This window comes from Thalassophryne amazonica, chromosome 13, assembly GCF_902500255.1.
Source record: "Thalassophryne amazonica chromosome 13, fThaAma1.1, whole genome shotgun sequence".
Lineage (NCBI taxonomy): Eukaryota > Metazoa > Chordata > Actinopteri > Batrachoidiformes > Batrachoididae > Thalassophryne > Thalassophryne amazonica.
Genome location: NC_047115.1, coordinates 84,539,151 through 84,555,065, shown reverse-complemented (window position 1 = coordinate 84,555,065; position 15,915 = coordinate 84,539,151). Strand labels below are relative to the sequence as shown.

Sequence of the window (15,915 nt, the reverse complement as noted above, 5' to 3'; positions counted from 1 at the left end):
ACCTCTTTCCTGGATTCATCATCACAGATGATAACTGTTCTCCACATGACACCCTTGTTTTGGAAGATGATGTCTGGAAATGCATTAAGATGGAAGTTACTTCTTGTGGGTTTTTAAGGGGTTTTTAATAAGTCCCCCAGTGTCTGTCTGCTCTGGGTGAGTTTCTCAACCTGCAGTGAATGCATCAGTGAGCAGGTCGTGTAGCCGCAGCGCTCTGATTGCTTCCTCCGTCTTTTATGATGAAATAATGCTGAATTTATGTGGAAATGATTGTTGTACAAAAGCTTCAGATATCTGTCGCTGAGACAGATGATGACTGGAGTGCAGTTTTAAGCAGAAACGAGGTGTTAATCCATGAACCGCAGCTAATGACGCATGCGCAGTGAAGGCAGGGTGGACCGATTTTTAGCGGGGACCGTTCGGTCTGCGACACCAGCTTACTGATAGTTTTTGGACAAATGAAAGAATTAAAACACACAAAGTTGACTATGGCAATCAGATGACTGTCATGTGGAACTTTGAAGTATGGAAGCTTACGATGCCCTGTGAAGCAAGACGCAGCTTCAGACAGCAGGATGATATTCTCCATGACTGCTGTGTGCCACTTAAAAAGTTACATTAGCAGGATGCGGTTGTGTTGCAACGTATGTATTTAGTATTTGTTACTTAGCCCAGTCTGGATTACAATTACCTGATGTATTTTCAACGCTGGTTGTGCCAGTTAGAGTGCAATATGGAAAACATCAGTCTCAAAATCTTTTCAAATAAAGCAAATAATAATAATGTGCCCCCTATGATAACCAGTGACTGTGAGGTAGGAGAATTAACAACTAACTTAAGACCCATATTAAACAAGTCGGCAGTACAAAAAGCCTGCAGGTTCAAATGAACCATTTCCATAACTACTGTGTGACACTGTAAAGATTACTCTATAATGAGTTATGCTGAAAAGAAAAGCATTGAACAGGTGCTTTGACTCAAAAGATATGTGACGAAAGTTAGGAAAGAGCTCAAGTTCTGGCTCTTACAACAGATAAAAAGCAAAAAGATGAATGGTGGCACAGGCCACCTCCGTCTGTGGCTTCCATCACAGCCCCGGCAGCACTGTAGTACCGAACAGATACAATCACACCATTCTGTGATCTCAAAATTAATGGATCTTTGGCATTATTTCGCTTTATTTTTCCTTGGCATTAGTAAAAATATAAGGAAAAATAAATGGGAAAAAACTGCACCAAAATATTCTGTTTTATCACATTTTGACAGTATTGTCTCACTCACACACACACACACACACGATGACTATGACACCGGTGTTCTGCCCACCCCTATGCCACACCTGCATGGAGCACAGTGAAGTGCTTACAAATAAAAATTTGACCAAATCTGTAAATACAATTGTGAACATAGAAGTCGTCTTAGATCATTTGAAAAGACTTGTAAAATGGGAGCAAAAAAATGTTGCATTTACATTTTTGATGAGTGTGTATTTCTTTGAGCTCAGGGAATCAATAAAACACTAACTCCAATCCTGTACTATAATGGGCAATACATGAATTATTAATGAACCAGGCTAATTTGATCATCCTGTGGTCTGTCAAATACAAGCAACCACAAAGAAGCACAGCTGACCGCACACACACAGACACATCAAAGCACTCACAAGTCTCCTGGGCTAATCAATTTGCCTCTTAGCCCTCATGTCCATATAGCATTTATTTATTTATTCATTCATTCATTCATTTCTGGCAGAAAACTGCTGAGAGGACACCGAGAAATGCTCCATCCCATTGCCTTGTCTCAGCACTTTCTTAAAAATAAAGTGTTCCTCATGGGATTTTTTTTTCTGCAATGACAATAAACAGCTAATGATAGCTTGTAATGTATGACAGTAAAAGCACTCACCCTCAGCAGGAACAGAGTGTCTGTCCAATCTGCTATCACAGATGAGGTGGGGGTTTTTTTTCCAATCTCTATTGTGTGACATATTAGCTAACTGTTGACTGAAATGCTGTGATAGACTGGCATACTGTCCAGGGTGTACGCCGCCTCGTGCTCTATGACTGCTGGGATAGGCTCTAGCCCCCCGCAACCCTTAACTGGACTAAGCGGTTGAAGATGAGTGTGTGCTGACTGAAATGGCAAAAAAAAAAACTCCTCCTTCTGTGAGAGTAACATGTTTTGCTCCAGCTGACTGGCTGCCTGAGAAGGTGCAGCAGTGACATCATGGAGCACTTCTGAAAAGTTCAGAAATGTTCAACTTCCAGCATTCAGTATGGCCGCACAAAAACAGTGAAACACTCTGAAAAAAGCAGCCACATGTTTAATTTAACCTTTATTTAACCAGGTTAGTCTGATTGAGTTTCCAATTCACTTGACCTGCATGTTTTAAATGTGGGAGGAAACCGGAGCACCCAGGGGAAACCCACGCAAACATGGGGAGAACATGCAAACTCCACACAGAAAGGCTACAGGTGGGCCTTCTAGCTGTGACGCAACAGTGCTAACCACTAAGTCACCGTGGTGAATGTAGCCAAGTATGCAGCATTTTCATTTAGAGCAACTGAAAAAAAGATTCTGAAGTTCACAAAAAAGGCTTTATGGCCATTTAACAAGTTTAGCTAACGGACCAACCTTGGTTTAGGGATTTATTAAATCATATTTTGGGGGGGCTGAGCAATGGCTCTCATAATGGTTTTGCTTTTGTGTGGCCATTAAAAATTAGGACCTGCTTATTTCCTCAGTCATCATGGATTAACTCTACCTAAGGGCTATCAGACCGAGCGCCAGCCTGTGATATTTCTGCAGCCTACCTGTGGTGTCTGCAGCACCTGCGGGTGCGAGATGTGGTTGTCTTGACAATAGGTTTGTCTTTACTACAAGGATGTGTGCGCGCACACGCACGTTCCAGCCAGAGACGGCGGCAACATGCGTAAATAGTTAAAGTAGTTGATAAAATGTTCTTGCCGCTATTGTTTCCGTATGAAAACGTTGCTTTTCATCCCACACATGGATGTGTCACATTCAGCTCACCTGAGCTTTAGTTATTGACCTGTTCAGATATCGTCAATGTTCGTGCAAGATGCCGGACTTGGAAGGTTGGATGAAGTTGGACGACAATCAAATGTAACGTTGAGAGTACAGGAACAATGCAAACGATGAGGAACTGTCAATACAGAAAGCAAAATGGATGAATTGAGGCTGTCGTCGGGATTCATTCACATTTTTCAACCGTTTGAAAATTCGGACGAAGTGCCAGCTACAGGGACAAAGCTGGACGACGGTTAAACGATGTCAACGTAAGTCCAGATTTCTTGTTTTGTTTTGGCTTCGGTGTCCTTAAGGTCTCTGAGTTACCGACAACTGCTACAAATGGTAAGGCTGCTCACTTCTTCAGACACGCTTAACTAACAGATTAACATGGGCCTCTGACTGACCGCAGTGTCAACACAAAAGAAAAAAAAAAACAAAACAAAAAAAAAACACAAGTCAACACATAAGTTGTCACTCAAAGTGGCTTCGCCCCTAGTGTGTTTGGAGAACCAGGCTTTGCTGCACCAAACCACCACAGTCCTGTCTCACATCAAATTTTGCAGACATGGAAACCACAAAAAAAAAAAAAAAAAAAAATGTTCTTTTGCCTTTTAAAGCTGCAAACTGGATTGCTCATTTGGTTTCCCTGTATAACCTGCAATGACAACAAAAGGATCTATCGATCTACCTGTGTCTTTTGGGGTGATTCAAATGCAAGGAAACACTAGAAGTGTTGCCCACTTTTACCAAGAACATGCGACATTGGCAGATTTTGACAATGAGCCAGACTTCTCAAGTGAGAAAATTATCATACGCATGAAATTCTGCCTGAAAAAGAAGAAAGCGGATGCACGAGTGCACGGCCAACATTACATTCGTTGGAACACTCACCCCCTCAAATATTTAAGTAAAATGTTTGATAAATCAAACTAACCCTTTTAGTGCCAGATGGTGCTTGATCTGTTCTGTAAACATCACTGTCACATGACTACTACTGGTTTGAAAAAAATTAAGACATTGAGTGACAAAAACAAAAGTTATTGTGGATCACCCGGTAAATTTACAGAACTCAGTAAAGACCAGCACACACTGATTCTCAAAAGCATAGACATGCGGATGAAATTTTGTTAGTGACCTCAAATCCAGAAACAGCTGTCCCTCAAATTCCGCCTTTAATTGATACTTTCTCTTGCTACAAAATAAACTGGGTCAAATCAGAGGCAATGCCCCTGTCTAGACTATGTCCACCAAGTATTAGACAGAATTGGCAGTTCAACTGACTCCGTTCAGGTGTACCTGGGGATAAAACTTACACCAGGTTTAAAGGACATTATGGCAGAAAATTTACTGAAAACACTTTTTTCCCAGCTGCCTACAACTGTTGATGGTGGGAATTATTTTAATGCTGAGTGTTTCATTTCTGTTTGTTTGCTGGCATGTATTTATTATTTCATTTTAATTATCAAGTACTGTGCAGTACTGTGTTTTTATTGCTTTGGATATCTAAGTGCTATATAAACAATATTACCTGTACACAGCTGAATATGCTATGCTGTTATAACGTACAGAATTTTGATTTTTAAGTTTGATGTATGTTGCAGGATAAAACTAGCCTGGGATAGTCGGACTAATTCTCAAACTCAGAATCGGTTTGAGAAACAAATTTATGAACCAAATAAATTTTTTTGGTTTACCAGGCTACTGTAAATTGCACTAAAACTGTAAAAAACCCAAATATTGCATTGCTGTGCAGCATTAAATATGGTGTCATTGTACAGCTTAGAATCTCCCTCAGCACCTCCAGCTCTGACTGACTTCCAGCGTCTCAGCTACGTGTTTGAAGTAATGTGTAAATACGTGTGCACAGGCACAGCGTTATGCATAGTTACATTTTTACTGTGCAGCACCTTTCAGCAAAAATACATTCCTGTGTGTTTACTGGCAGTGATAAGCGAATATGACTAAAACATACACACATGTTAATACTGTATACTGTACCTCTGAATCATTTGGGGGAGGTTTAAAGGCATCAAAAATCAGACACCATCCAACCCTACTGACCCTGCTGTAAAGTCGGGGCAAACAATTGTAATAAGTACAGTCAGAGTGAAGATATATAGAATGAAAGCTCTCACCGGCTACATTCAATGAGTGTGACTTTGAGTCTGCCTTCCACCAGCCTGCAGTCACGGACTGACAGATCCACATCACACTCTGTACCTGGCTGAGGCAGCACTTGAAATGGGAAGAAAGGCTTGTATCTGGAAAAGGAGACAAAACAAATCCCCATTAATCTGGATTGCCACTGTGGTCACCATGTAAAATAGTCTCAAGGCAGGAGCTAATTCTATGAATTACTGTGAATAAATAGTGATGACAGAGGTCACAAATATTTCTTTGAACATCTGCAGCCTTGTGGTAAAGAAGCTGCAAGAAAGCATAACATGACATCACGTGAAATCTGGGCAAGTGCTACATGTGACAAGGCATGTGAGAATTGACAAAAAAGTGTTAACAACACAATGTGGCACTGTGCAAAATGTGCCAAGAAGTCAAACAAGCCAGCACACAGTCCTGACATATAATCCCCTTGTACACTCATGATGACTTGGAGATGATTTGTGGATGATCACACAAGCGTGGTCGAGTGTTTTTTTTTTTCCAATTTTTGATGTCCGGGGATGAATTCTGGACATTTTTTTATATAACTATTTTCTCACCTCGATCCCCCAGTTTCGTTGTACTGCTTAATGTGTGTTGTATTTGTGCTAACCACAAGACCTGTAATCAGTTTCATATTTAAAAAGATATTGCATCACATCCAACTTCAATTACGCAGAAAAATTAAATTAATTAAACTTATTTTTATATGGCTCATCAATTAAACTTAGTCCAGAAATACTGATTTAAACATTTTAGCTGTTAAAATGATTATTTATTTATTTCTCTGTCTGTCTGTCTGTCTGTTAGTAGGATTATGTCAAAACTACTACACAGATTTTGACTAAATTTTCACCACAGATACATATTAGGGCATGGAAGACCAATTTTGTTCATTTTGTACATGCTTCCCTTGGGCAGTATTATTAGACGGTATTGCTTAAATTTTCATTGTTACGCAGATGATACCCAGCTTTATCTATCCATGAAGCCAGAGGATACACACCAATTAGCTAAACTGCAGGATTGTCTTACAGACATAAAGACATGGATGACCTCTAATTTCCTGCTTTTAAACTCAGATAAAACTGAAGTTATTGTACTTGGCCCCACAAATCTTAGAAGCATGGTGTCTAACCAGATAGTTACTCTGGATGGCATTTCCCTGACCTCTAGTAATACTGTGAGAAATCTTGGAGTCATTTTTGATCAGGATATGTCATTCAAAGCGCATATTAAACAAATATGTAGGACTGCCTTTTTGCATTTATGCAATATCTCTAAAATCAGAAAGGTCTTGTCTCAGAGTGATGCTGAAAAACTAATTCATGCATTTATTTCCTCTAGGCTGGACTATTGTAATTCATTATTATCAGGTTGTCCTAAAAGTTCCCTAAAAAGCCTTCAGTTGGTTCAGAATGCTGCAGCTAGAGTACTGACGGGGACTAGCAGGAGAGAGCATATCTCACCCGTGTTGGCCTCTCTTCATTGGCTTCCTGTTAATTCTAGAATAGAATTTAAAATTGTTCTTCTTACTTATAAGGTTTTGAATAATCAGGTCCCATCTTATCTTAGGGACCTCGTAGTACCATATTACCCCATTAGAGCGCTTCGCTCTCAGACTGCGGGCTTACTTGTGGTTCCTAGGGTTTGTAAGAGTAGAATGGGAGGCAGAGCCTTCAGCTTTCAGGCTCCTCTCCTGTGGAACCAGCTCCCAATTCAGATCAGGGAGACAGATACCCTCTCTACTTTTAAGATTAGGCTTAAAACTTTCCTTTTCGCTAAGGCTTATAGTTAGGGCTGGATCGGGTGACCCTGGACCATCCCTTGGTTATGTTGCTTTAGACGTAGACTGTGGGGGGTTCCCATGATGCACTGTTTCTTTCTCTTTTTGCTCTGTATGCATCACTCTGCATTTAATCATTAGTGATCGATCTCTGCCCCCCTTCTCGGCATGTCTTTTTCCTGGTTCTTTCCCTCAGCCCCAACCAGTCTCAGCAGAAGACTGCCCCTCCCTGAGCCTGGTTCTGCTGGAGGTTTCTTCCTGTTAAAAGGGAGTTTTTCCTTCCCACTGTGGCCAAGTGCTTGCTCATAGGGGGTCGTTTTGACCGTTGGGGTTTTTCATAATTATTGTATGGCCTTGCCTTACAATGTGGAGCGCCTTGGGGCAACTGTTTGTTGTGATTTGGCGCTATATAAGAAAAAAGTTGAAGTTGATTGAAGACTCCACGGTAAGTGCACAATCAGGTGTTACCATTTTAATAATGCAATGTTACCAACCTATATCTCATAAAATAATGCCATTAGGGACATTAGAAGCTATTGCTAAGGACCCCTGGGCATACCTTTATCTGTGTCCTGCTTTTTACAGTTTGGAAATGCATAAAAAAAACCCTCAAAAATGGTGAATATATGGTGAAAAAAATGCAATTTTTTGCATGTTACCTCGTTTCATGTGAAATTTGCTCATTATATAATAAAGCTGATATTTATCCTCTCGAACCTTTCAAAGAACTACACCAATCAATGACATTCCCAGTATTTCTCTGGTCATGACAAGTTACGGAATCAAAATAGCTTCACTTGGAGCCAAATCAAATCAATTTTAGTTATATAGTGCCAAATCACAACAAACAGTTGCCCCAAGGCGCTTTATACTGTAAGGCAAAAGCCATACAATAATTACAGAAAAACCCCAACGGTCAAAACGACCCCCTGTGAGCAAGCACTTGGCGACAGTGGGAAGGAAAAACTCCCTTTTAACAGGAAGAAACCTCCAGCAGAACCAGGCTCAGGGAGGGACAGTCTTCTGCTGGGACTGCCAAGCAGCAGTCATTTGAGTAAAATAATAGGTTTGTAACCAGAATCCAAATATGTCAATTCATTTGAGAAAACACTATGTTCTAAACATAAATCCTTTGATTTCATAATTCCTGTTTATTAGATTTGACACCTAAATGGATCCCCTACAAAACAGTGCCAGTAATTTGTTTCAGTTTTATTGCAGGGATGTGGATGTCCCACAAAATATTGTAGTCTCCGTAGTAGCATACTCACAGAGAGGCAACACTAGGTGCAGGAATGATACCAATATATTTCACTAGAGTGTCTTTGTCTCAACCATGATCTAGAAATTGGAAGTGATATATTTATTTTTAGTACCTCAAGAATGACAATTTGTGCCAAATGTAGTCTCCGTAGAGCATTGTAGTTTCCATAGTAGTAGCTCTATACTGGAATCATTTGTAAAACTATGATGGAGGTTTTACAGCAGAAATTTTGGTCCAGTCTTTTGACTCAAATTATAGGACACAGAAATAACACCATTTCCAATGCTTTGGTGTGTAACTTTTTGGAATAAAAGAGTTCTTCACAAACCTAATGTAGTCTCCGCAGTACTTGTTTTTGTTCACAAGGATCAAGCACTCAGTCTGTCACCAAAAAAAATCTAAATGGTATTTGCTCATGAAATTCTGCATGAAGATCCCTTGGGATGTTATCATTGTGAAACAAACTATTAAGCATTATACTGAATTTCATTTTTCGCCAAAAGTGAAACACTAGTGGTACACCTGATTGTGCAATTACCGTCCACTGAATTTTCCATTAAATTTTGGAGGTGATCTGGATCCACATTCTGGATCAAGATTCACTTTATATAGGTTTTGAAGGATTACGTCAAAACTACTTCATAGATTCTCACCAAATTTGCAGCACAGATAGATATTAGGGCATGGAAGACTCCACTGAATTTTAGAGGTGATCCAGACTGGCAGATGTCAGAAATATCCGACTGCTCTAGTTTGATAATGAAATCACACAGAAGTCATATGGAGAACTCACAAAAACACCATTACAGACAGATATATAATTTATTTGTACATGTATGTCGTGGTGTGTAGAACTATTTCAGAACAATGTCATTTTTTCCCAATTGTGCTTCTTCAGCTGAGTCTGAATATCTTTTCTCACTGTGATATCTTGAGTTCTGGGAATGATTTGTTGTAAATTTCAATCTTTTTATTATGATGTGCTTTCACTTTGATGTCATAGATCATTTTTCAGTGTAAAATGCTGTCAGTTAGTGCATTTGTGACTGTTTTTTAATGTAAGTTTCCTAAGGCTGAATACTTGATATGGGCAGTGATTATTAACCTCTTCCCTGCTGTGCCTCTGCACAAAGCATTAATTAATTATAGTGTAAAAGCAGAAACACACTGAAAATAGATGAATTCCAAAACCCACACCACCGTCTAATTCCCCCACAATGCACCAGTCCAGCATCAGCTAAGCACAGGTTGCGCTTCATTGGTTTGTCTTCTCTAATGAGCGGCAAAACTATTTCAACAGGAGTAATTAAGCAAGAGATTGAACAACAGTGCTAAAAGATTGAATGGGAGCAAATACCATCGGTTCTCGCACACGCAGGCTTTTTTAATGAGAGAAGTTGGTGTTCACAAACTCAAACTCCAACAAACTTTAATGAGCCATGCAATACAAGCGTTCCTTTCACCAGATTTATTTGGCTCTTTCATGCTGTGTATTTAAGAAAAAGATTAACATTTAAAAATTATATAATTAACAGGAAATAAAAGGGCTGAGTTCTTCTTCTAAGAATTGTTGAGGTCTAATGGGCCTTTCACATTGAATACATCAGGCCAATCCGTTTCCAAACGTCACTTCGGAAGCGGCAAGGGGGCGGCAATTGCTACGTCACACTCTGGCTGTTTCCACAACCTGAAAAAAGTTCAGCGATCAGCATCTTGAATTTGGGTCGCCTGAACCACAAAAAAACTTTAAAAAACAGCAGTAGAACGATTCTCCCATCACCCTGCTGGGAGAAGCTTTTTTTCCAGCTACTTTTCAGAGTGACGCCGACCGAGGGAGGACTGACGGCTTGGTGGGATATCGATCGAACCGCGACAGCGGGCCGACACGCACGGAGAAGACAGCCTTCAGGCATCATCACTGGGCAGGCGAGGCAGGCAGTCGGAGGGATGGAGCAGACCCACTCAGTCCGAAATGTGTCACTTTTTGGATATATGCAAAGTCCCAGTTTGCCCAGCGGAGTTTAGTTCTGCAGCTTTATCGAGGTGAGAATAAAAAAAAAGTAAAACGTGATGTTTCTGCACTGCTGTGAAGGTTTATTGATCAGCTAATGTTAGCTTAGCTTTTTAGCACAGTTGATCTGAGTGAACACTTTAATTTGTAGATGGTTCAGTCTTTCTTATTTTTACCAAATAAAGCTACAGCTTTTTTCGGAGACCACAAATTTCAACTTTAAATAACTTTTTTTTTTCCTTTTTTTTTCTTGTATTTTATATATAAACTGTTTAGTGTTTCTTTATATTTAAAGAAATATTTTTATTTGTCCCAATCAGGAACATTTACTGTGCACACAACCAAACTTCCATTGATGAGCTGAACACCACGAAGTCCAGTCGAAAGAAAACATCTCTGCTTTTCAAAATAGGACAAAAGTGTCTTCAGCAACACCCCCAGAGTTCAAAGCTGCAGAAGAGACCTTCATCTGGTCCTGAGAATCCAGCATAACATCACCTGCTTCTAAATAAAAGGCTCTTTCAACAGCAACTATTATTATTTTTTAAAAAGCTGTTTAATTTTATATTTTAACAATAAATGAATGGATCATTAAAAATGTCCACGAATCAAAGTCCAAAGACATTTGCACAGGTAGAAGCTCTCCACTTATTGCGCTCAAATTCATATTTTAGAAATGACTGTCCTGATCAATCAATCAATCAATTTTATTTATATAGCACCAAATCACAACAAACAGTTGCCCCAAGGCGCTTTATATTGTAAGGCAAGGCCATACAATAATTACGTAAAAACCCCAATGGTCAAAACGACCCCCTGTGAGCAAGCACTTGGCGACAGTGGAAAGGAAAAACTCCCTTTTAACAGGAAGAAACCTCCAGCTGAACCAGGCTCAGGGAGGGGCAGTCTTCTGCTGGGACTGGTTGGGGCTGAGGGAGAGAACCAGGAAAAAGACATGTTGTGGAGGGGAGCAGAGATCAATCACTAATGATTAAATGCAGAGTGGTACATACAGAGCAAAAAGAGAAAGAAACACTCAGTGCATCATGGGAACCCCCCAGCAGTCTAAGTCTATAGCAGCATAACTAAGGGATGGTTCAGGGTCTATTTCTTAAATTTATTTTTGTTGAAATTTTGTGGAGTGGTTGGAAATGACAAGAGGAACAAGTGATTAAATTTTAGTGGTGATCCGGATCCCGATGCTAATGTGTTAGCATGTCTATGGCATTTTCAATGTTAAAAGTTAGCATTAAGCAGTTGCAGCTGTCATCACGTTCAGGTGCATTTGTTTTCAAATTGTAATATTTCTTAAATTTATTTTTGTTTATATATTAAGAATCTAATGATTATTATATACCATTTTAGAGAAAGAGACAAAAAGAAATAGATCACTGTGCCAAGGAGGGACTCTCTTTAGGGTCAGTGACCTTATGGCCTTGTTTAGAGAAGTGTTTCATAAATGTTAAAAAAAAATTTAGGTTCAATGATTCCACGGCGTGTAGATGTTATGGCATCAGTGACCCCATGGCCTTGGCGGAGGTTTGCACTCTGAGTGCTTCTAGATTATTTTATTTTTAAAGAGTGAAGCCAAAAATGATATAACATCACACTGTGGCATCCATCAATCACACTGTGGCATCCATCAATACGTTATCTGAATTGAAGCATAGTGGAAATCAAAAAGGTATATTTACTTTGAGATTTTTTTTTAAATATATGTTAAAAATATTGAAGGCGACTCATTTTCAGCATTGATGTCATCAATTACGTCGACTAATCGTGCTAGCCGTAACTAAATATAAAAGTTTTCTCCATATTTATAGTTTGCTTTCGCACTACATATAAGGTTTTACACTTCTAAATAAACCTGTTCTAAACCACTTTTTTCAAATGAATGCGAAATACTTGGCTTTTTTGCAGTTGCAAATGATGCAACCTGGTCCACACGGCAAGATTTTAACCCCTTAAGCCTATTTCACCAAAATCACATACCAATACATTATGATTTATTTCTCAGCTTGTACAAGGTCAAAAATGCAAACGTTTGGATCAGCTAAAAGACAGGTCCTAGGGGATGTTGTGGATGTAAAAACAATTTAAGTAAATAATACTTGGTAGGAGTAAATGAGGTTTTTTCCCCAAAAATGAATTCCGATTTATGTGTTTATTTGCTTGGCGTTGTTGATATGTGATTGAAGTGAATACTTTTGTGGAGGGGACTTCGCTTGACATTTTGATGTTATAGTAAGTGTATGTTGGTGTCAGTATTGGTTAGTTATGAGTGTTCAAATGTTCCAAAACAGGGCAAGTCCCCAAATTTGGGGACTCTAGAGTTTAAGAGGTTAAAATTGCCTGTAGGTTTCCAATACCTGAGAGACCACACACAGAGATAACAAATGATAGCTCTAACAGTTTTAGTCGTGCAATGTGTGGTGTGCAGCCACACAGTAAAGACAACACACCACACACGAGCAGATTTCACACACGAACATTCCCAGGTCAGATGGGAAATCTCACAAAATCTCTCGAGATTAAACGCGACTTCAGAGTAAACAAACATAGTGGACAAGGAAGAAGCAACAGAGATAGTTTGTGGACTATTTCTAAACAGACAAAAAACGATAGAAAAAGAAAACGAAAAGGCATTTGTTAAAGAAGTGGAGACAGCGAGCCCACCGGAATTTCTGGTGCGCCATAACAGCTGTTTTGATTTTGGATTCCACTCTATGCATCCGTCATCTCACTTTCTGATTGGCTACACGTCACATTCAGCAGGTGGCGCGCTTGTTTATGGTTGGGGGACACCACACACACTGTGATATCAGGCCAAGACAATCCAACATGTTGAATATCCACGATTTGCGGTCTGAACAGACCTGACGTCCCTTCAAGCAGACTCGAGCACTCTGAACACACCACACATGGCAGGAATATCTGATAAGAATATCTTTAGAGCCATCACGATAGTCAGGGCACCTTTAAGATTGTCGGAAGGGGAACATCAGGTCCGAAATTGGCATAATTATCTTGTCGTGTGAACCAGGCATTATATATTATTACCCAAGACATCAAATATGGCAATCGGGTATTGTGAAGGTTTTGTGTCCGTCTGTGATCATTATAAATCCAGTCCTATTACTGCCAGAGTCTTCAAATTCACAGGGAACATTCTTGGGACACAGACCTTGGACAAGTTCAAAGAGGGCTAACCTTGACCTATTTTATGAGGTATTTTAACAGGTTAAAAAAAAAAAAAAAAAAAAAAAAAAATCACATTCTGTTTCATATTTTTATACTATGAGTTTTGTTTTTTGAGGGGTGGGAGTAGCAGTCAATCAGAGTCGAGTGGCACTGTGACGTCACTGGTTGGTCTCTCTCTGGCGCTCCAAAACCGCTGTTGTGTGTTGGGGGGGTGTGGCTGGATATGTTGGTGTTCTTTTCTTTTCTTTGCTCTCCAGGTGGTATGCAAACTGATTTATTGTCTGTGGAGAAGGTGCTGGCAGAAGAGTCCTTCACCCTCATCAACGTTATGGGCAGCACCTGTGGATGGTGCTCACGTGCAACCTTAAAGACTTTCAGCTGAAGCAGATAATGAGATGGCGTTCTGCATTTAAGCCATGTGTGATTCAAGCAGAATTGCCGGGAACTCGACCTTGTGGTGTTCGTTTGTGAGACGCTGAGGACCGCGCCTGTGTTTGACATCGTGCCTGTGAAGGAAGAAGGGTGAGGGACACATGCTGTCAGCACACATCAGAGGTGAATAATTGTTTGACTAATTGTTGATAGTAACTTGGTATTTTGTTATGCGGTATATTTGAATTGTGATGACAATTGCGCAGCTCGCTTCTCACTGCCGTGGCGTGCGGACAACTGGTCCTCCACCTGTTGTGAGAAGCTGCTCATTTACATAAAGCTTAAATACAGACCTGAATGTGTTGCTGATAGTGTGTGCCTTTTGAAGGATATTGCTTGTAACTGCTGACTTACCTCACCTCTTCTATCCTTCGCAGAGAGTCGGTTTGTCGTGTCCACCTGGGGGGTGTTTGGCGGTAAAAGTGAGTCCAGAAGCGCCGGGCCTCGATCCTTTGGGAGCTGGAGAGCGTGCCAGCCTTCACTCCACCAGACTGACGCTGTTTTAGTTTATACACGTTGTTATGCACAAAAGGGTGGAAGAAATAAATTGTTTTGTTATTGGAACCGCTTTCTGGTTATTTTAGCGCTGGATTCCGTCAGACGCAGGTCCGCTCCTCAACCCGCGTCGACACATAACAACCGCTTTGTTTATGTGTAAATATAACATGTTCCTCATATATTATGCAAAAGCTAGCGAGAAATAAACACTTCTAAAACTGAAAACTGTTTTTGGAACCTGATAAGTTTTCACTGAATTAAATATTCATTCCATTGAAAGAATGTAAACATTCATTATTTGTTTTATATAACGGCTAAAATAGATGCTTGCCATTTGAAATTATATTGATTTATAAACAACAGAAAAGGGACTTACATTTTGGTGTGGTGTTTTGACATCAACAGTCCAGCACAAACTTTAAATAGGAGTCCAAAATTGTTCTCAGTCAACTTGGAAAACCAGTTAATAGCTGTGATACTTACCACCAAAAAAAAATAAATAAATAAATAAATAAAGGCTTTGTGTACTTCCTCAGTCCAGTGAAAAATTGTGTTACAAATTAGTCCAGCTTTTCATCCTAACAGCTCTTCATGCCTCCAGACGGTTTATGGCATAGTGGATTTGTTTTGGGGGTTTTTTTGTGTGTGTGTGTGTGTGTGTGTGTGTGTGTGTGTTAAAAGAATTAGCACCGTCAGTTAGCTCATCCATCATTGCCCGTCAGCAAAACAAACTCTGCTATGTTTAGCTAAACACTGCCCACATAGTGTGTGCGTGGGTGGGGTTTGCAGCGCGCAATGGTACAAAGCATATGGAACCAAATTTGCATGATAACTGGAACCATATTTGCACAGTAAATGCAATGCAACACAAATGGGATGAATAATCCAGGTCATGTGACATACAAAAAGCATCAATCAAATGACAAGAATCCACTCAGCTGTTATATAATTCACTTTATACATTATTCAAGACATCTTTCAATGACTTCATGCTTGAAGCTACACAGTTCTGCAGTGTTCATGCCCACTCAATGAAATGAGAAGCAATGCCAGCAAGACTCACAAAGTATATACAGTATGTGAATTTCAGAATGGCACAGCCTCAAAAATCAAACATAAAACTGGAGCGAGCTAGATGGTCCTTGAAATTTACAGGCTCAGATTCAATTCAGTCTGCTTAGCAGACCATTTAGCTTTGAAGAAATCAAAGCCTTTACTCAGACAGAAGGAAACTTGACTCTAATCAGAAAGCTCTCATTGGATTACCCTCCCTTTCCTCTACACTGAAAAACCCCGGGGAAATATTTGTAAAAGCAAGGAATGTTGTTATCTACTTACAAGGCCTGGCCACTATAATGCACATGTGCAAAATTTGCAGTTTTATATGTTTACAGCAAATGCAACAACAAAGCTTTAAGCATCATGAAATAATGTGAAAACTACTGAGTACCTTGTTTTCCCTTGTACAATCAATTGCACTATAGCATAATGGCCACAACAACAGTCTTCATACGTCCAACATTCCGGGTC

At 39.8% G+C, this 15,915-nt stretch overlaps 1 protein-coding gene across 1 annotated transcript in view; it reads right to left on the bottom strand.

The window, feature by feature from the left end:
• Window positions 1-15,915, bottom strand: part of pdzd8 (PDZ domain containing 8) — a 186,376-nt gene that overhangs the window by 149,059 nt on the left and 21,402 nt on the right. The window contains exon 2 of the mRNA XM_034184410.1: window positions 5,169-5,294. Coding sequence (XP_034040301.1) covers window positions 5,169-5,294 — 126 coding nt within the window. The remainder of the gene's footprint in view (window positions 1-5,168; window positions 5,295-15,915) is intronic.